General features: G+C 37.6%; 1 protein-coding gene across 4 annotated transcripts in view; it reads right to left on the reverse strand.

The window, feature by feature from the left end:
* Positions 1–23,167, reverse strand: part of CDK19 (cyclin dependent kinase 19) — a 121,098-nt gene that overhangs the window by 92,166 nt on the left and 5,765 nt on the right. For 3 of the 4 annotated variants that reach the window (XM_079297535.1, XM_079297538.1, XM_079297536.1), the window contains exon 2: positions 9,360–9,435. The exons of the other annotated variant lie outside the window; for it this stretch is intronic. In XM_079297535.1, coding sequence (XP_079153661.1) covers positions 9,360–9,435 — 76 coding nt within the window. The remainder of the gene's footprint in view (positions 1–9,359; positions 9,436–23,167) is intronic. 4 annotated transcript variants of the gene reach the window in all.

A 23,167-nucleotide genomic window follows, 5' to 3' on the forward strand; every position in this document is an offset into this window, starting at 1 on the left:
AGAATTGGCAGTAGATTCCCCATTTCATAACTGCCTCCAATCCAAATCATTCTACTGATAGCTTTTTTCAGTATTCCACATATTCAAAAAACTAATAACGTTTTCCAGAAGTATAGCCTGTCTGGACTACATTAACTTCAGTATGGTCAGGTGGCAGCATACGAAAAAGCTCAAGGTCAAATAAACTTTTGGCATATTCACAGACCCAGAACTCAGTACATCCATTACATACAAAGTTCAAGGAAGCATCCTGACATTGCAGTGATAGAGGAAGCATGAGTGTGATCCTCTTTCTACAGGCCAGAAGCATTTTGCCAGTTAGATGGCCAAATGGAGCAGAGAACAAGACTATGATGCTCACACCTTTCTCATCAAAATGCAAACACAGTATCACACTGTGAGACGCATCACAGAATTAAAGACACCAGGCTATCCACTTTGCATTGTGCTCTTAACTATGGTATCAAAACAGGAAAGCCTCCCTGTATCTTAAAATTCCCATACATTAATATCTCAAAACATCATAAAAACAAGAAAAATCTCAGTAGGGTATAGCAGAAGCTGTATTTAAATAGAGCTACTGTTCAGTTTACCACAGAAATAGACACAGAGGTTCACAAGACAACAAATACCACACTGAAACTGTTCACATGATACAATTTAATTAAGTGAATAAAGTTTTAGTAGAAGGTGACATTTTGCCTTCAATAAGAAAGCTGACTACAATTTGCACACAAAAACTTGCAGAGTAAAATATGACTGCAGACTAAAAACAGTATTCATTTAGCCATACACAGGGCTGAAGAAAATGCCAGTTTATTGAAAAAAAGGCAACATTTGATAAAATTCCTAGATTTTTTTTTTCTTCCAGTGATGATCCATTTGCAATCCAGCCATCTCTGTTCTGTATTAAATTTATCCAGTTTAGGCACTACTAATAGTACTTCATTTCTGCCTCACAGACTCCATGGGAACCAAGAAATCTCAGGCAGTTTACAGATCTGGGACACCAGAGAGACCAGCAAGGAGGATATTGTGTTGGGAGTACATTACAGAAGCATCTGATAAGGATGGGGAATAGGGTGAAGTCTTCTCTACAACTCAAAGAAGTCTCTGATCAACAAGCCATCATTCTTATGAGAAGACATTTACCTCCTTGACTTCCACTGGATCTACATCAGTTAATTTCAGGAGACCATCAGGAACAGCTTCTTGATACACATGTTGGAAGGGCACATAAAGGTAGCACATAGTTGTTCTCAAACAATGAAGAACTGGTTGGAGATTTGACAAGGTAGCTTTGGCTGTCACAACCATCAATGAGTACACCTGAAGATATTCAGCACAGAGAAGAGAAGGCTCCAGGGAGATCACCTGCAGCTTTTCAGTACTTAAAGGGGGCTTATAAAAATGAGAGGGACTTTTCACATGGGCAGACAGTGAAGAGAAGAATTTTAAATTTAAAAAGAGAGAAAATAATTTTTTAGAAGTTAGGAAGAAGTTCTTTACTCAGAGGGCAGTGAGCAACTGGAACAGGTTGCCCAGAGAAGCTGTGGATGCCCCATCTCTCAGTGTTCATGGCCAGGCTGGATGGGGCCATGAACAAACTGATCTAGTAGTGGTACCCCTGGCCCATGGCAGGGAGGATGGAACTAGGAGAACCTTTAAGGCCCCCTCCAACCCAAGCCATTCCATTATCTTATGATTCTAAGATCCTGAGTGACGAAGGCACAGACCTGGAGCTTCAGGACAGCATAGTTCAGCTTACTGAAGAAACTGGTAGGTAGCCAAACAAAGTAGCTCTGAAAAGCAAAGCTGCTCAGGAAAACTGGCATGTCTGTTAAGAAATACAAGTAGGAGACTTGTTTGGCTAAGCAGATTGTCAAGCAGAGCTCAAATGCAAGTGTACAGAGAGGTGCAAACAGGGACAGGCTACATGGGAGGAGTCTACAGACACTGCCCAGGCATGTAGGGATGGTGTCAGGAGAGCTGAAGCTCACCTTGATTTGACACTTAGAAGGGATGTGGAGTGCAACAAGAGCTTCTGCTACTACACCGATTATGAAAGGCTGAACAGGACAATGTGAGCCTGTTTCCAAATGATGTGGACAATTCAATAATAGGAGTTCCAACTTAAAAATAATCCATCATCTGAAAACCCATGTCATCACCTCTCAGCCTGAAGCATAAAAATAGTCACATGTAATGTTAAATTAGAGACATTCTAGTTCTGCAAAGTCAATATATTAATCCAAACAATTTTTCAACTCCACACAGAAACTGAAAACGTACAAACTAATTTTATTTAACTGCAGGGAAAACACAAATGGAGGAACATAAGGAAAACATCCAAATGTGAAAGAAAGAACGTGAAACAGAAAACTGAAAGCTTATGACAAAATCAGAAAAGATCACAAAATTTACAAAACATTCCAACTGAAGCTTTAAAGCATGTAAACATATATGTTCAATTGTGCACATACACACACAGTCTTGCAGGGAATATTTAAGGTTGGCAAGTAAGTATTTTAAAACTTCGCGTTATCAGTGAATCTTGTTTTTCATTATCCGAGTGATAAAGGAGCTATTTGCTTTCAGTGCATTGCTGTCTAAAGCTTAATCTGAAGCAGTTTGGCTTTGGTTTTTTGTTCATTTTTGCTGAAGGCACCATCAGCTGGTTCTGCATTTGTGTGTTCTGAGAATATTCAGAATCTGAACAAAACAGCAAATTCAAAGTGAAAATAACTGAGCCTAAATAGCACTGAACAGTCCTTTTCCCTAGTCAGTTGCACTGGGAATTTGGATTATATCCTAACTGATGTCAAGTATAAAACTCACAGAGATCCTTCCTTAGCTCATACCATCTTAGAATGGGGGGAAAAGCTTTCTTCTTCTTCTTTTTAATATACTTGCCATAGATCTCTTGATATTACTCTCCTGCTTTGAGCAGAAACACAACTTCAAGGAAAGAAAAGCAATCTCTGAGTGAAAAGTTGCAAATTTTGCATTTAGAAATCTAAAAGCAGTATTTCCCCTTTCCTTCTGCTCTTCATGCTCTTTTTTGTTGTTAAATTGCTGAAAGAGATAGCATTTATTAAGACAATGGAGCTGACTAGCTGCTTCAGATGATGTTCTACTTTTGTCAAATTTCTTGATTGTACCTCAAGCTGTGAAACTTTATTTTCATAAACACTACAGTGTATTTATGGGCTGATAAAAACATCAACTTAATTGATTAAATGAAAGTACTTTTATTCCACATATTTACTACTTGTGCACTTTTTTTATTTAATAAATTTAACCGTTCTTTCAGATGTAATAAAGAAGATAAAAAATATCCACAGAATCCTTTTGAAGAATAACCAAAGCAAGAATTTAAGTACACTCTTACACAAAAAGCATTTAAATTACACAGATTATACAAGATTAGACCATGTAATGCAGAGAGCTCTCATTCTTCCTATGGCACGCAAAACACGAGTTGTCATGTAGCTGAACCAAAAAACCTTTTTCCAGCTGATTCATACTCATAAAAATCACAATGCACAGACACTTCTAGCCAACACATGCCTTAGCTCTCTAATAAAAATACCTTCAAAAAAGTTTTTTTCACTTATTTCACTACCTCCAGCTATTGAAAGAGGGAGTGGAGTTTCAAAGTTCCCACAAACAATCTTTTCTAATTAGGTAGTAGAGAATTTATGAGGAGATTTTACCTTGCCAAATATTCTACTCATTTATCCTGTCTTGGCATGGAAAAAGAAGTCCTGACATTCAAAAGGAATCTCCTACAGCAAACGTACTCAGGTACACAGATTTTTTAAAGCCTTTTTTCACCCAATCTTGCCTCCAACAAAGCCATAGACCAACATCTACATAAGTTTACACTGCAGCAAGTATTGCAAGTCACTGTGATAGTCATGAACAAAGAAAAGGTCGATACAGCCAAAGCAGAGAACTTGGACCTACTATGAAATTTTATGCAACTTCACTTGAAGAGAGTCAATGGCATTACAAATCTTCTAAGTGCTTTATAAATACTGAAAAGTTATCATTATTCCTGTACAGCTGACCTTTTTGCAGGTTACTAAGAGATGCAAAAATGTTTAAGGCTAGCCTGGTCCACAGTCTCAAATTGAGTAATTTCATGTTTAGCTGATTTGACTAAGCAGTTTCCAGCCAGGGAGGTGAGAGCAGCTTGCAAATGATGTGCAGCACCTGACAGAGGTAAAAGCAAGTAAGTTTTAATAGCTCCAGCAGCAAGTCTGGTCAACTTCCTTGGCTCAGCTTCAGCACCACAACATCAACAGCACACCCAAACCCAAGAAGAGGGGGACACAACCCCAGAAGAACTTCCCACATGGAAAGGAAGGCCATGGACAGCAGGGAGGCAGAACAGAACGTAAATACAGTGAGAAAATGCCACCTTCAAGAGAGCTGACAAACACAATAAGCCTACAAAGCCATATTATTTAATCTGCAAGGCCTCTAAAACTTTGCCCATCCTCAGAACCCAAAATACTTGTATGCTGTAGTACTTTGGAACATATACTGCATGAGTAGGCAAAACGCCTGAGAATGATTTGTGCATACTAAATTGTTCAACTGAGCTTTCAGTAACTCATTTAACATTATAGTCTGAATTTATTTTAGCCTGTACCCATAAATGCAAGTTTGAACAACAAAGGCCAACTAATGCTCCCACTGGTGTGCCACAGCATACTGGCACCATTTCAAGGCCTCCCAGAAGGAGCAGCCTTCCCTAACAACCAGCACACACAGGCACAGGATGTGGCAACTAGAATGGTTACAGGACCCAGACCCAACACTCACATATGGCAAAACAGCACCAATTTAGGGCACTCCTTAAAAAAACTAGGCTAGCAATGCTGGTTTGTGGCTCTGCTTCCCCCATTTAAATAATCTGCAACACCCTGGTCTCTTTTTTTTTCCCCCTACAGGGAAAGAAAAAAAAAAAAGGAGCTGTAAAACCACCCTGATACAGAAAAACTGAATTATGTTTAGACTTAAGATCACTATTAACAGAAAAAGAGGCTAGAGTTGGTAATATATCCTTGAAAGAAGGGTAGTTCTCATCGACAAGAATGCAACAAAAACCTAGGAAGGACCAGAAGTTGACCAAAGAACATCTAAGAACATTTGACTCAAGTCACTGCTTCATGTGGAACCTTTCAGTGGAGTCATTTTTGTCTGTAGATGTGTTTAGCTGCTCCGTCAGAATATTATGGAAGATACCATAAACAACCTTACTGAAGTCAAGATAAGCAGAGCATCTAGAGAATCTAGAGCATTCACCCCATTCACCAAGCCAGACATCTCATTATCCAAGATGAATAGGTTGGTTAAGGATTATTTTTCCTTTGAAAATCCATGCTATTTCCAATCACCATCTTGCCCCTGCATGTGTTTGGAAATGGTTTCCATGAGGATTTTCTTCATCATTCTCCCAGCAACTAAGGCAGAGCTGACCAACTTGTGGTTCCCCTAATCCTTCTTGGAAACAGGAGTGACATTTGTTCTCTTCCACTCACCATTATCTTCCTAAGATAACAGTGTCTCATAATGAAATCCAATCAGCTCCCAGCACTTGTGGATGCAACTCATCAGGTGCTGCAGACTTGTGTATGGCCAGTTTGAGTGCTCCCTAACCTGGACCTCCTCCACCAAGCTAAGGCTTCCTTCCTCAACCTTCTCTCCAGTCTCAAGAGCATGAGACTCCTGAAAGTTAGACTTCCTGTTAAACACTGAGGTAAAAAAATTATTGAGTATGGTGGCCTTTTCCACACCATTTAGTCCCATTCAACTGCACGCTCATGTTTTCTTTAGTGCTCTTTTTGATATTCACACAGAATTCTCTCTTGTTACTCTTCTGGTCCCTTGTGAGACCCAACTCCACATCAGCCTTGGCTTTTCTAACCCCTATTCTTGCAAGATCAAACAGCAGCTCTATACTTCTCTTGTTCTTCCTATCCCTACTTCCAATCCATATATAATTCTATTTCATGTCCAGGTTCAATAAGGAGCTCCTAGCTCATCCACCAAGGCCACCGCTTGCCAGGATGAAACAGGGTGATCCTTGAATACCAAAAAGTTTTCCTGGGGTTGCATCTCAGAATACTTCCAAGTAGATACCTGAAAAGGTTCAGGTCTGCTCTCTTAAAGTCTTAAAGTGATCCTACTTTTTTACATGCTTCATTGACTTAGGATCTTGAACCTCATCATATCGTCTAAATAAGCCAGTAACAATTGCACTGAAGTTCTTCCATGCTCAGGGACAGGATACATACCAATGTATGTACAATTTATATTATTGGTGAATGGCACTAACTAAAATAAAGGCTTATTACTTTTCTTTTTTTCTGAATCAGTTTTTCCCAAAATCTACTATTAAAAGTTTATAGTGTCTTTACTGTGAACAACAAAGTCCTTGAATTAGCTCAATATACTCTCACAGGAAGTTAAGCCTTTGAGACAAGAAATCTCAGATAAAGCTGTATTACCTTGGTGCTTTTTGATAAAGAAATTCCAAATTCTATTAATTCCATTACTACCTGTTTGCAGATTTTTCAAGTCATAACTATTGAGTCTTAACAAATTATGGCCAAGATATCCAACATGAAAATAACAGCCTCAACAAACAATACTTCTCTGGTCTGTTTCTTGTGTCTCCACTTCTTGTCCTAGAGAACCTACTTAGATACGGTAAGGAAAAAATGTAAAACACAAAAGCAGCAGAATTAAAGTCTTCCTTTCAACCAACCTCAGGTTCCAAAATAAGCTAATGCAAGCCTTGAGCTGAAAGAAATGTCACATTCATTAACTCAATAATCATCTAAAAATAGAAACACTATTTCATTACTCTCATTCACATTTTACAGCTCTGCTCTTCAAAAAATGCTGTTGCTTAAGCCAAGCAATAATCTGCCTCATAACTGAAATGCTATTTCTGTATTCTTGTTATCTTCAGAACACACTTGAGTTACAGGGAATTAGATGTTTACACACACACACACACTCACACACACACACAGTTCTCTCTCTCTTTGAGGTATGAAGAGTACTTTCTAATGCTTTCACATTCGATACAACAGAATTGGCTGAAATAAGGATTCTTTAAGCAGGGATCACCCTACAGTTGAAATAAACCAACAACCACTTGCCACAGGAACCTATATGATGTTTTTACTGATATAAACTTTCTTCCAGAAAAAGCTTTTATGAATGAATAGCTGTACGAGCAACTTCATAGGCTTTGAAGTCCTAAGCAAAGACAGACCAACTTGATTTGTAATGTCAGAAGAGAAGAGTCATCTGCCTTTTCCTTTGGGGAAAGCTTGCCAGCAGATCTTTTTATAGGTATTATCCATGCAATAAGACTCACAAAATGGTCTTGGACTGTAAAACTGAATGTCTCTCAGCACAGCAATATATTTCTTGAGTACAATGTCAAGTGCCTAAAGTTTACAGAACTATTAAAATATTCTGAACATACACACACACTACCAGGTACACTGGGGCTGCAGTTATTTTCTCATCTTCCAAAGTGGGATTTGGGTTTGTTTTGCTGCTGGAGCAAAGGGGAAGGGTTAAATGCCAAAAGAACTACTCATTACATTTTTTAAATGGCCTCTGTCCAGGCTGATAATCTTTATTTAATCAGTAAACATTACCTTCTTTGTCACCTATATAAGCACCTTTAAATACAAGATAAGCTATTGATGCATTATTTAGAAGTCTGTATCTTTTTATGGAAAATGCACTTGATTTTAGCCTGTTTCCATATGATAAAAACTTTACAATTTTTTTTCAACAATTTCACCTTTACCTTTTTCACAATTCTAATATCTGACCTGAAAGTTCACCGAGGCAAAAGATGGCATGCTGCATTAGCTCAGGTTAGTTTTAAAATAAGGTTTGAAGAAGAAGAAGGAAATATAGCTCATGGAAGAATTACCAGAACCACTGAAAGCAGTCAAGTCACTTACACAGTAGATGCCAAAATTCACAAGCTGTGCTGACCTTTGTACAAAGCTCTACTAATCGGAAAAAAAAAAAAAAAAAAAAGAAAGATGTACCATTGGAGCTAAAACATAATTTGATGCTCTCTCCTTCCTTACATTGTAGTATCCAAGTAGACAGAACCAGCTCTATATCACAGTGCTACCATGCCCACAGGAAAGTTTCATTCAGTCTAATCCACACATCTCCACAGTAGTACAATTTAAAACAAAGGACAAGAATCCAAGAAGCAAAACCTCCTCAATATTGTCAAAAATTACTTCATAGCATCAAGAATATAACCCAGTACTGATGTTAAAAGAGGATTTCCTATATCCTCCAAAGGCAGAAATATTAGCAAAAAAGGTCACTGGGTAAATCCTGTGTAAAGTGACTGACAGTATGGCTGCCTCTCAAATCCACAAGTGACCTTGACCATATAGTGATAAGCACTTTAAAAGGAGAGCAGTTTTATCTGTTAAGTCTCTTCTTACAGAATCACCATGGACACTACACTAAACAGGCCAGTGCTTTGCTCAGTTCATGGACACCATGAGTTTCTAATGCCTCACATTGCATTGCACATCTGAATGCTGTATTTTGATGCAACACTACCAGATTATAAAAAGCTTTAGGCACAATCCTAAGATACATTTCAACAGCTGACTGCATAATGACAGCAGTAAGACAAGGTAAATATTTGATTAAGCAAGTGCACTTCTTTTGCAACACAAGAAACACTTGCATTACAAAATTTTACTCGGTATCTAGCATTTTGTCATTAATGCACATTTTCAGCCATAAAAAACATTTAAAGATCAAATTCTACTTTCATAGGTATGTAATAAAAGACATAACAAAAAATATAATTTCATTTTGCTATGAAATTTCTCTGTACTTGACAAAACAAATTAAAAATGAGGAGACCAAACTGTTCTCAAATACTGAAGAACAAACTAGCATTATTCTAAAATAAAATACATTGTTAGTAAGTGGACTTCAGACGGTAGTTGTAGTCTTTCAGAACCTTTTTCTTTCAAGTCATTTTAAAAACATTCTTTTTTAAAGTAAGTATGCAATTAGAAGCTCATATTTATTTCCTTCTCAACACATAAATGATGAAACAAAATTCTATCAGAAAGAGGCATTGTTATTACCTAAAAAGAACTAAAATTATGATTTTAAAAGCTTCTTTAAAAGGCTCAGATCTAAATAAACTTCCATGCTTGCACATTTTAAAGAAAACATTTGGATAATCCTTATGTTACTTAATTCTAGGAAAATAAGATATCTATTGAGTAATAACATCAGTAAAATCACTTTTGTTTAAGTACACTTACTGCAATCTCTCTACAGGCCGACATGGATATCCCTGTACCTTCAATTTGCTTCAGTGCATACTCCTTTTCATCTTTTCTGCACACACAAGAAAAAAAGAGAGAAAAATATATTTAGCTCTGACTTACATTACACCAATCAATATAACAAAGAAACACTTAAATTTGGTCTGGATCAAGAAGCTGAAAAGTCAATTTGTTTTTATGCATAAATTACACTTTGATATGAAAAGCAAGTTTCCTTTTAACAGAGACCTTACAGTTCCCAAATAAGAACTTCTTCATAAAAAAACCACTTGGTTAACTATACCCATTTCTCTCTGAAAACAGACATAATATCAGCAGATAACTGCAAACACAGAATTTTGGAGCACACTTCCACTGAAATTCCAGGGTACTGTCTACTACTGTGAAAACACTGCAGTCTTATCCCCATGCCTGGAAAACTCTCCTAGAAATATCTGGGAAAGGCAAGTTTTTTTCTTGATCTTATCAGCCACTCTCAATCCACTTTTATTTCTGAAATACTACTGTTTTAAACTAATTATATAATAAGCACTGGCTACTGACAGATCCCTACATAGCACATGAAACTCTGTGCTCTGATGTACAATACCAGAATATGAGAAAATATTCAGCCCAAATACGGCACTGTATCCTTTTAATCACAGCTTGAAATTATTTTGAGGGATGACCAAAAGAATAAGAAAAGCAGGTAGAATCTTGACGTTTTCATGACACAACAGAACCAGCCAACATGGTTTTGCAGGATTCAGCTGTCAGTGACAGATGCTGGTAGGCATCGATGCCCACAGTGCTGATGCCCCTTTGCAGACTCAATCACAATTCAATAACCCACAAGCCTCTATCCAAACTCCCCATGGCATTTCTGGTAGACTTCAGTTGGCCCTTCTTCCAGTCCCAAACCATTTTGTTTTGCCATACAGAAAGATTCCCAATTTGCACTTGAGTCTTAATTTGACTTCAGTCTCTCTGACTTTGAACTCCAAGCCTGTGCCCTCCCAGCTCCAGTCTGTTTCCCACCTTTCACCTGACCATCTTCCTCCAAAATTCACAGCCTGAGAAGTGGCTGAGTGGAAAAATGCAAAGACAAGATGAGGTAACTTGAAATAATAGCCATCTGCACCTATTGTAAGTAACACAGGCAAGTATTATTCTCAGTAATTTTCAGTAGCAGCTAAGCCCTCAATGCATGTTTACAGTTAACACTGAGCTACACTTTCTGAAACACAATTTTAACTTGAAAAATTACATATGTTTTCCAACTACACATGAAAACACAGGTAATAAAAGCACACCTTGTCTCTCAGGAATTGTTTCAGATTTCACTAATTAGTCCAAATTTTCAACAGTAAATAATAAATGCCCGTCCCCTCTTATACATGGTCCTGCTGTCTATGCAGAGGATTTCCATACACTGCAAAGTATTAACTCCATTAACTCAATTCACTTATAGAGACTGTTGAAGACAAAATTATATTTTCTGCAGAACCAAAATCAACTCTGGGCATACAAAATTGATCATGGCATTTAAACTATGGTCATGTTTAAACTATGCAGCACAAACAATCCCATGCACAACTATCAGCTGGAATCCCAAAGCAATGTAGTCACACAGCATGGCATCACATCCTTCTTTTGGCACATCTACTGAGCCAGGCACAGGAACACACTGATATGGCCAGCCTTGAACTAGTCCTACATGAAAAGGATTGCATCCAGTTACTCAGACCTTCACAGAGGGAAGGTCACTGCAGAGACCAGGCATGACACTTGGCACACACTGCCTTCAGCAGCACTGCTGAACACCACCGAGGCTGTCAGCACTTGAGAGACAGCCACTCCAGGCAGAACTGGAAGATTCATAATTTCTCATTTGTAAGATGCTTTAAAGGAACCCTCAAACAATCCAACAACCTAAGGTATCACAGCATGTGGGAAAAGTAAGCAGTCATACTGAGCTGCAATCCCGATAGTTCTAAAACACTAGGTTTTGTAAAAAATGAGCAAAAATAAGGATAATGAAATGCTTATCTTTAATAAATGGATGGCAAGGATAAAGAACTCCAAAGAGATCATATTCCCAACCTGACCATTTTTTATTTATTTCTACCAACAGCTTTGGAATCAAATCCAGTCTCCTTTAAATACTATTTACTGGCTTTGGCAGAAATACAAGTCTATACAAATATTTTCCCAAAGTTAACTGTCCTTATTATGGAAGCTTAATAGCTAATTAAAGCATTTTCCAAAGTATCCACCAAGTGGTATTTTTGCTAATAATATTTCCCATTCAAGATAATTTGAAAAAGAAAGAAATATATTCAAAATTTCAAAAGCAAGTCAGCCATTGCAATCTGATGAAACACAATTCTGGTTATTCAGTGAAGTGTTCAAAGAAAAGAACACATAGGTATTTTATTAGCTATTTCCTCACTTGTAAGAATTCAATAAATAATATTGAATGGTGTGTGAGATAGGTAAGTACATTGTTCAACTCCATAAAGATCAATGCTCTCATGAAACATTTGAGACAGGAGGAAGTACTTATATTTAATCTCAGAAAAACTCCAGTGAGCTCTGAATGCTTTTCAAGAAATTGTACAGAATTACAGTAGGAAAGTTTTTATAAATCCTTTTCTAACAAATCCTATATCAGTACATTTTTACTGGAGCAAAGCAAGCATGATCAAGTTAACACCAAATCTAAACAACAACCACAAACCACACAGCTCTGGTACAAAGCAAAAGACACCCATGCCAGGGATGGCCAAGCAGAAAGCAAGGTCTCTGCTCACAATCATTTCTATCTGGTCCACAGAAACACTGTCTCAGGAACAGGTCAACTAACTTGAATGTCTTCACCTCCAACTGTAAGGGAGTTTGAGGGCAGGAAGCAAGCAGCACAGATCAAGGTTTAATCAAGCAGGTCATATCAAACAGCCACCCCGGGCTAATGGTGGCAATGTGTTCACTAACCTGAGCAAAAAACACACCAGTGCAGAACTCAAAGTGAAACCACACTTCAGGAAGCTGTGAATTCACATTTTTATTAATACTTTTCAAACTGATGCAGAAGAATTTGCCTGATAAAACAAGCAGCACATCACACCACTACAAGGCTTCTCCCTTTTCCAAAATTAGGGGTTTAAGATGAAAATCAGCATAGCTTCTGGTTTCAGAAATATTACAATTCATGCTATTCTAAGAGGGATTAACTTTTTACCAAAATTATAGTGCCAGTATAAGATACTGCCCTCCTGAAAACTTCCCAACTGGTATTTCAGACTGCCATAGGCAGCACCAAACACAAAGGTCCTCATGCATTCCAGCAAGTATTAAGAACATTCCTCCACTATAAAAACTTGGTGTTCAAGATCAAGCTTTTCTCCCTCACCAATACATATCACACTTTGCAATTACGGTTACTGTCAATATTTTGATTTGTACTGTGCAAAGGAAAACTATGTCCTCTTGGCTCAAAAAACCGTACTCAGTGGTTGATGTCCAGCTGCAGTATTCAATGCAGAAAATAAAAATATGATTACTACTTCTTCTGGGTAACACTTTCAGCTTTCAGTTTACATTTTCCAAATGCTTTTGAAAGAACAAAGTATTAAATTCACTTTTAAAAAATGTTGTTCAGAAGATTAGAATAATTACAACCTTTCAAAGGAGCTAAATGTCTCAACTATTGCAATTGTACTTCAGAGACCTCCCATCATATGGGAAAATATTTTACAAACAAGTGCATGGAAAACTAGAAACAACTTGCCCAAGACCATAAGAAAAATAGGAGGATTTGAAAATAGTGCATGGTTCAAACAGTGGTTTCATCCCAATTATTCAAATTTGAAGACTTTCAATGATGATCTCTCTTGAATTCACAGGTAATTTAACATGCATCCCAACTTCAGAATTAATTATCCACATGAAGGAACTAGCTTGAAAGACTGCAATCACTCTGAAGCTACAACTGACTATCACATCAGTTAATACAGATTTTATCATTACAGTATATACCAATAATAGCTACCTTAAATTAAGTGCACAATACCATAAATAATTAATAATTAAAGTACATGTTTTCTTAAGCAAAAAAAGTTCACCATAAAACCATTTCAAGACTTAGCTAGGAAAAAAACGTAATGGAAAATAACAATTCACCCCTGTAACAACACGGATGGAATTTAAGTATTTGTGATTTTGTACAACAAAGCCTGGGAACACTATGGAGTTCAGTGTCCTTCACAGTCCTGCCTGGAACACAATGTCCATACAGGTATCTGGTTACATTCTGATCACTTTGTTTAATTGCTGCCAGACAGAATTAAGTCAATCACTCAGCAGGAGATCGCAAAGAGTTGCAAAAAGGCAAAACCATGACACTGAAGTGCAGCCAGAAGCTAACTGAAAACCTCATCTGGAACACCACAGCAAAGCCACTGATGAGCACTGGTTACCTTAGGTAAGCGCTCATGGATTTAATCCTGTACTTAGCACATGGCCATAGCCCTTTAGAAAAGTAACAGTACCAGAAAAGAAGCCTATGACTGACTGGAAAAAGGGATATAATCCTTTCCAAACAGCAGTGCATTCTTCTGCTTGAGTGTTTTTATGGATATAGAAGCAGTCACTAAGCCAAAAAGAGTTACTAGATCAAAAACTCTACCCATGGTGTCTCTAGGGAGCATATTCTTTACCAGACCAGGAAAGTAATTTTCTTTTACCTCTAAACATATCAAGCCTTATCCAGTCAGCAGCTCAGCCAGCTGGTTTTCTTCCACATGACAACCAGTCACAAATGACAGAGGCTGTGAATCTACAGATTGATCTTAATTTATTTCTAGCCAGCAGTATACATGTTGCATTTCAATGCACTTACATTAATTCATTTTGAGACCTACATTAACTCAAAATGTGAAACAGTAAGGATGGTAAGCAGAAATTTGAAAATAAATCACTGACCACATCAGCCCTTTAAAAGATTTGTCTTTCTTCACCTTCACAGGCAGCAGCTAAAACTTCACAGCAGCTACAGACTGTTCCCACAACTCAGACCCAGACAAGTTCACTATGACATGAACTACAACTGGCTGTTTTTGGCCATGAAAAGAATGGATGAAACTAGCAGGCATTTACCTCATTGTGCTACTGTGAAGAGTTGCAGTAATGCCTGTAGACTGCATAGCTAGTTTCTGTGCTGATGCATCCCCCAGAGGTTCGGTGAGAACTTTCTTGGTGTTGCAAACAGAACATGCGTCAGTCACAGGAAAGGACTTCTCATACGGAAAGGGCAGACATGTATGTCACTTGGACCTGGGCTTTCCTCTTACTGGCAATGTTGCAAAATACATTGTTGTGGAATACATAAAATTTTCTTAAGAAGAGATGTTCCTTAACGTTTGATCAAGCCTTATCAACAAGATGAGAGATTTAGTCTGTGAAACAGACAGCAGCCCTCAAGCTCTAAGTGATGCCCAGGTGTTAGAAAGACAAATTGCTGGTTGGCAGAATTGCTAAGCTTTTTCTTAAGCTTTAGGGCCTGACAGGTTTCAGTGATCTCACACCCAGAGGGAGGCTAAAGTTGGGAATAAGAATGTACCACTGACAGCAGAACACAAAGAATGCTGAATTTATGAGCCACAAGGACTCTGGGCAGAAGCCCCAAGATAAGCAAGAAACTAATAAACCTTACCCAGGAACTGTGCTGAGCCAGCTGTGACTGGGTAGAAGGTAATTCTGCAGGGGGAGATCCCGACCACCAGCTCAGGGATCACTGACCCAAAAACCCATCGGCCAAAAGAGAAACACCGTGGGACTGATGAGCATGAGAAGAGGGAGAACCACTAACCAACAGAAGATAGAACACTAATTAATATGAGGATTATGTAACCTGTAGCCAATGAACACTAATTCCTTTGTTTGCTGCCATGTATAAATAGCAAAAGGTTTTGATCAAGGTTGGACTTGATTCGTGAAATTCCACTGGGCACCCAGGCTTGCAGACCCCTGAAATAAAATAATCAATGTCTCTCTCAAGTGTGTAGTTATCAGCTTGTTACCCACTAGGTAACAAATTCAATTTTTGTGGACAACAGCAGGGTGGTAAACCAAACTCCCCATCAGGCAGTAACTATTCAATCTTTAAAAGCTGAGCTTGTATCTTATCTGAAACATCTACAAATAAACTTGAGGATGTGAGCAACACAACAAGCTTACATCAAACAGGACAGCCTCTACTATACAACATTAAAAAGAACTAGAGTGAAAATACCATGTCCAAGGCTGATCCAGGAAAACAAAAGGAAAAAGCTTTTTGGAACTGAAACAAAATGCTACAGTAAGTACTGCATTTCTGATTTTTTTTCTTTTTTTGTCTCAAGACCTTACAGTCCTGGTTTTCAAAAAGGGGCTTAAATGCTTCTCATCTCATTGGTGCCATTACCTGATGACACCTCCTGAACTCCACTAGGTCTCACTCCAAAGCCCAGACAACACCAGATACCTCAGTATATACACAGAATAACACAAGGAGGCAGCACTTTTCTCTATCTTCAGCTACCTCCAAGACTTAAGGTCTACCCATGAAACCCTTCAGAACAACCTAAGAACACATCCAAAAGGAAGAAGTTTGTATGTCATTTTAGATGTCACTCTTCTCAAAATGCAATACCAAATTCCTGAATGCTGTGTGGTTTACTACTCCATTTTTCAGTAATTTCATAGACTTGTCAATGTCAATTGGCATAAATGCATGCCAAAAGAAGGCTAACTCAGGAATCATAATGCAATCTGTGAATTTTTTACATTTTTACTTTTTTTCTTGGTTAGTTGGTTAAAAAAAAACAAGCCCTTTTAAGAAAATATAATTTTTTTGTTGATGAAATTAGCATTCTAAGCTTAAGTCTACTACAAATTGGTAGAGACATTCAAATACAGAGCAAATGATTACTACAATTAGGCTTTTTTAAAAGATTCGTCACATACACTACAAGAAATAAGCAGAACCATTACACACAGCTTCACCTGCTGGAAAACCTGCCATGTTTAGTCAGACTAAAAGAGTTCAATATTAAAAGTACCAACTGCATCACATTATTAATAGACACTCTGTGTTATCACAGCACCCCGTGAGAAATTGAAACAGATTTTTCTTTATAACCTGTAGAATAACCTCAAATGTATCTCTAAACCACACTAGTGATATCCTTCCCCTTGTTTACTCCTCTGCAAACCAGTTTATGAACTCAGGGGGAAATGTACATGCTAAAGAACAAGGCAAGTTCTTGAAGTGATGCTAAGCTCCTTGGCATTAAACACAATGCCCTTGACATTGCCTGCTTCCACAGAGCATCACAAAAGATGCTGAATTCCTACAAATATCCCACAAACTTCACCTAACATAAATGATGTGTTCTTCATGCATGAGGAGACAGCTGATTGAAAGGACAAAAAGTGAATCTGTGCACTGACAAAGTTTTCTGTCATTAAAAAAAAAAAAAAATTATGCCTTTTCCCAGCTATGATTTCACTGACTGGTAATGGGGAGTAGAGGTCTCTTAATATCATTGTAAGAAGACTAAAAGTATTCCAGCACCATTATACATAACTTAACCATATGCTCTTCTCTTTATTAGTTTCTAATGTAGAAATTTAAAAGCAAATCTTTGTAGCACAAATACCTTCTCACTGTTAACAATAATTTCAGATTGTTTCACTTCACAGACAGAAATTAAGTGAAAGATCTAATTTCTAAGATCTAGGTAATACCAGACCTACAGAAATCTTACTAACCTTTATCTATTAAAATTCAGCCTTTATACTATAATAATAAAACTTTGTATTTGCAAGGAAAGAGAGCACAACTTCAGTCACTGCCACCCTCACTCCAAATTTATTGATGAAAATTCAGAGAGCTCAACCAGCTACAGGGTTGTTGCCATTGCTAAAATTAGACTGATTCCTAAGTATCTGGAGTGACAGAGAACTGTGAATTTCATACAAGTACATTCACAGCAGATTGGGGTAAGCAGACTTGACAGCCTGTTTGTAAGGGTAAAAACTGAAGTGTTCGCATTAAACCCTGAAAGCTGTAAAATTATTCTGCTGCTCCAGGTAGCTTTTTCCAGCATTTGCTCTATTTAAGCAGGAGAGAGCTGTATCTGATTTTATTTCTTTACAGACAGGATTGATTGCAGATAATGAACAGATTTAGGAAAAACCTCCCTGCCCGAAAGGATACCGCATGTGAGGATTTGTGACCTTAAAATAACGAACAGCAGCAGCAAGGAGAAAAACACCTCTGAAATAAAGAGGAAACAAATTTTTATTTGTCAGCAAATTATGTACCAAGGTCATAGAAACAGGGTCCTAAGACTATGCCAAAAAAAGAATCTGCCATTTGCTTCATAAGAAATCACTTAAGAAGAATGCTTGTGACTAACTGTAAATGTGAAGAAATGAGCTACCTGATTTTGGAATTTTTTAAGTCCTAAAGCCATACTGTAACTACACTGCCCAGCTTAACATGCATCACAGCTCTTTCTATGTAGTGCTAAATCTGGCTAAATACTGAAACTTTGGTAGGTGGGAAATTACTATCAAAATCACCAAATAATAGGAAGCCTGTACTTCTTTGGGGTCTTGTCCAGCAAGAACATGTTTGAAATACCAGGTGCAGATTTTTTTCTAAATCCCTATAATGCACTAGGTTTGCCTATAGCAGAATAAACAGAATTGTTGACCCAATGTAAAACCTAATAGAAGGGCAACGGTCTAAAAGCTGCAGCTACTCAGATTTTCTTTTCTGACTCATGACACAATCAAATGCTTCCCCTAAAGTACATGAAAGCCCAGATTTATCAGAGATCTATCACAAATTTTCTGTTCTTTTCATTCAGACTTCCTAACTCAAACCATCTACAGAGATATTATCAATTCTCAAAGCCATGCTTACATGAAAGCTTGCTAACACAATATGGGTGTAATTCTTAGGTGGTAAATTAGCCTTTAGGTACTGCAGCTGCACCCAGATCTTGAACAAGAAACAAGACCCAAATTATATATGAAATGAGTAGGACAGAGTGGGACAGAGCATATTTACCACAGTTAAAAAGTTGTGAAGCTGAAACAAGACTCTCACAATAAAGTAGAAGGACTGGAAGGAAAGTCCCTGAAGTTACCATAAGGTCTAATTTAATTCAGTCTGGAATGTAAAAAAAAAAAAAAAAAAAATTAATTTTTTTTTTTTTTTTTTTTTAATGGAGCATCTCCACCTTTCTTACTCACTTCAGTGTCAGGGGATGAGGATTTCTCCAGAGGTCTTAGTTCCAGCCTTAAGACAACCTTGCTACTTCTCAAAAACAAACAAGGTCTTTAGACAGCTATCATATCTGTTTCTGGGGAAAGGGAGGGGTATTCTGCTTCCTTTGAATTTTAGAACTCCATGTCCCATAATTAGAACAGGCTTCTATCACAATCTGAGGTTTATTAACATCACTTGATGAAGTTTTATGCTGTTTTTTCCCCATCAGTGAAGTGACACTTAAAACAGAATAAATGGTATTCTACTCATAACTAGTCTTTTGGTTGTTCTGAAGGTCAAGTTATATTTGGCAATTTGTCTACCTCTATTTCTCATTTGAAGCATGACAGAACTGGGCAAAGGAACAACTGGTTATCCAGTACAATGACTGGTTTTAATCAAAAGATATGAACATAAGCTAACTTTGAAATCTACAATGCCCTTGAGAACAAGACAACTGATACATAAACTCAATTTCAGGAATAGACACATTCAAAGACATGAGCTGACACCCACTCTCAGCTGCACTGATAATAATTAACACAAACAACAAACACAGCATTTTTGAATGTGCAAGGTGTTAAATACTAGCATGAATCCATGGCAATTCATTATTAACATAGGTGAGAATTTTCTCTAAACACCTCTGAATTTGCAGAATTCACGACTTGTAAGAAGTATCTCTCTCAAAACAATCAAGTTCAGAGCCAAACATGCTGCTAGAAATGTCATGCATGAGAGGCCCCTGTATCTCTTCAGGCTCTCAGGCCCCACGACATTACCAAAGAGGTGGGAAAGTCAAGGACTATCACAGCCAGAGCTGAAGCCCAGCATCACCTGTGTGAATGCTTTCAAGTGCTTTAATAAAGATGGCAAAACAAAGGAGGGACAAAAGAGACAGAAAACCTTCTGGCCACACAAAAAGGATTGATTCTTCCTTCAACTAATGCTTGAGGAAAGCAGATGCATTGCTTCAAAACAGCAAAGCACCCCTGCAGATGGAGTTTCCATTCCAGCAGATTTAGCTCCTGCCTCTAAGTCAGGACTGTAACTGCCTATAACTCTTATTTTCACTTGACTGCAAAAAGAAATCAATAGCATTTTCTACTTAAGTCAGCACAGAGTGAAAAAAAAAAAATATATCATAATGCACACAAGGCCCACTTTATGGAACACATGTTTAAAGCCACACTGTCCCCATTTATTTAGCCCAGAACCCTGATACTCAACTGAGCAATGTGACAATCCCAGCACACACAGGAAGCTATGGCCATTGCTCTGTCTATTGGAAAGCCTGTCTTCAGGGTGATTTCATCTACAAGATCAACAACTGTAGAGTATTTCAAGATCATTAATTTAGTAGAAAACAGATGACAACTGAGGGAAAAATAAGCAGTTACACAGTGGCCTCACTTGAAAATACTGTTTTAAATATTGCTAAACCGAGAAAAGACACAAACATGAAGAGTGCCCTTCAGGGATCCACTCTTTCAGTAATCTCAGCTTCTTCAATCTTTCTCACAACCAGAGCAGTCAGTTCTGCTTTCCAACAAAGTAAAATTAAATAAAGAAATAATAAAGGATAAAAAACCCCAATCACAACACAAACCAAACCCATGTTTACAGACACCCATTTTGAAAAGGTTCATTTGATATTATCTCCACAACATTTCTTCTGTCCAGTCTTATTAGGTACACCAATATTTCATAAACTCTCTCAAACAAACTCCCATCACTAAGTGAAAGGATTGTACTCCCACAGATAAGTCTAAAAATTTGTTAATAAAAACATCAGATATAGAAGTTAAGTTTCAGTTGAGTTAAAGACTTTCCCTGGACTTCGTAAAAAATTGGTTTAAAATATTTCTGCACTTTTTTCTTCTTGAATCTGTTGAAATAGTGACCTTCACAAGAGGTATAATGATTTCTAATATCACAACTAGCTTTGTTATCTGTCAGTCATCTAATTTACAGTCAAGCAAACCACATAAACCAAGTTCCCAGAGCTGGGAGGTCTTTTATAAACTTATATTATTTAGAAAACATGAAACTCAAGTCAAAACAATAAACTTCTTGTATTTGCTACACAAGTAGAAACTGTTCTTCATTTCCTGAAGTCACATACTGAGTTAGCCAAAATGCAGTTGTCCTGGACCAGTTTCAGCATTCCTTCAAGCAAATGTACTGTTATTGAAACAAATAAATCTTTAAGTTCTAACACTTTGTTTCAGTCAAAAAATAAATAAAACTGCAGTGTCTGTCAGTTCTCAAATGCCAGCAAAGGAGCTCAAAGAACAACACATCTTTAGGAGCAGATCACACACAGAGTCCATTCCTCCCCCTGCACCGAACGTAAAGCAGCAGCAAGTGCACGAAAACAGAGTCACTTCACAACCCAGAACTCGGTGCTGCAGAGGACAAAGGCACCTCCTGACCCAAGTCCACAAAAATCATGAGCTTGATTAGGGCCACAGAAAAGGCAAACAGCATTTCAGGAGGCATTTTCCAACATAGGTTAAAACTTAATATTATTGGTAAATCTCTAGTGCGATTTGGTTAGGATATTCCACCAAAATTTTGGTTACTTGTACAAACACAGGTGCAGCATTATGAAGCACAACAAGTTTTGGGGCTTTGGGGTTTTTGCTGATTTTTCGGTTTCTTTTAAAATCATACATGATGTGAAAACTTATGAAAAACACCTCCACCCATCTACCCACAATATAACATGTTAGATTGGATGACCCAGAAATATAACATATTAAATTGCTACATCAAGCAGTTCACACAACAGGTATTTAGTTTCTGACTTAGTCAATGTCCTATCTTGCTTTGCACCCTATTATTAGAAGGGGTGTAGAAAATAAACTTTTCTTCCCCTTCAACTTCTTACTTCCTTTTCCTGCAGCTTTACTGGAAAACCCTTAACCCCCCCAATCAGTAACAGGAACCTTCTTGACCTCTCCATTTCTTAAAAAAAAATAACAAAAAATCAAAAAACACCACTAAACTTCATATTTTATGGGCTAATTTATGTACAACTCTTTCTTTGCAAGTTTGGGGAAAAAACTCATCTGTTTCTCTCAAATACAACCCCTTCTACATCTTACTGACCCCTTTCTTTCTCAGGCTCCTACCACCACCACACCACCTTTGTGCTTGTCACAGTAGCAGACAGAACATCAGCCAAATACTATTTGCTTTCTAAAAGGGGATGATGTCCTTTACAGCTCATTTCTGCACTTAGTCTCAGAGAGAGTAACAGAAGAAACGACAAAACAGCCATGGCAGAAACCATATGCAAGAGTCTGTGGGAAGAACTAAAAATTACTCATCACCACTTGCACTACCCTCTTGGGCAGGAAGCAAAGTCACAGTATAGCTGCAACAGCAGCTCTCATTAAAGCACAGATATGAAGTCCTAATTATCTCTTCCTAGATGGGGACTTTTCTATTAGAATGCATGGCAGGCAACTAGTTAGACAGGTTTGGTTTAGTTCTGCTGCACCTTCTCACATATATTGAGAGCATTCAGTGGTTAAGAGGTATTTTCAGGATTTGCAGGTAAATCTAGTATTTAGGTTTTCTTTGATTTTGAGAGATTTTAGCAAGGCATAAACACCTTCAGCCATTTTACCTTCCTCAAGATAAGAAGTTTCATCAGGAAAAGAAAAAATATGAAAGTGGAAAGCAAGCCACAGGTTTTCAGATACCATAACTGGTACAAGATTTTCTTGCAGAGAGAAGTAATTGTTTAGGATCTAATACATTGCATTCTGACTTTGATCAATAATTCTGATTTAGCCTGTCACAGGTTTATATTAGCAAACAGCAATTACAGCACAACACTCAAATTACTTATGTTCAAGGCAATGGCAAATAGAGGAAGTAAGAAAATATAAAGATACAAATTATCACAGACTCTAAAATGTCTTGCAAATATCAACTTGCACTGGTAAATAATACACCAGTTGCACATTCAAGAGAGTATAATCTTTGCCACATCAGTGAGTTGCCTCTCTTTTAAGAGTAAATGCAACTGCAGTACACATGTACTCATTCCCTTGTCATTTTGCCACCAACGTTGCTCACTTGCAGCATTTAGCTAACTTGAGTGCAAGTTTCCTCTCCTGACAAACTCCTGCTATACAACTTAAATTACTTAAGTTTTACAAAATTAGAGTATGAGGAGAACAGTACACAAATTAATTGCTATATGAATACTGACTTAAGAGATCAAGCAGATTACCTTTACCTCTTCTACACTAAGTTTTCTGCCACCACAGTGACCAGATGCAACCTCTGAACAATATAACAATATCAGCACAAATACCAAATACACCAAGTTGCCCCAGAAGAAATTCTGTTTTTCCAATGGAGCCATGCCTCATAGTAGATTTTTTTCACTCTCTTAATCAATATTTTTCCACTTCTGCTTCAAAGAAAGAATATTCATCAAATAAAAAAACTGAAACAAATGAAA

Source organism: Erithacus rubecula (assembly GCF_903797595.1).
Source record: "Erithacus rubecula genome assembly, chromosome: 2".
NCBI lineage: Eukaryota > Metazoa > Chordata > Aves > Passeriformes > Muscicapidae > Erithacus > Erithacus rubecula.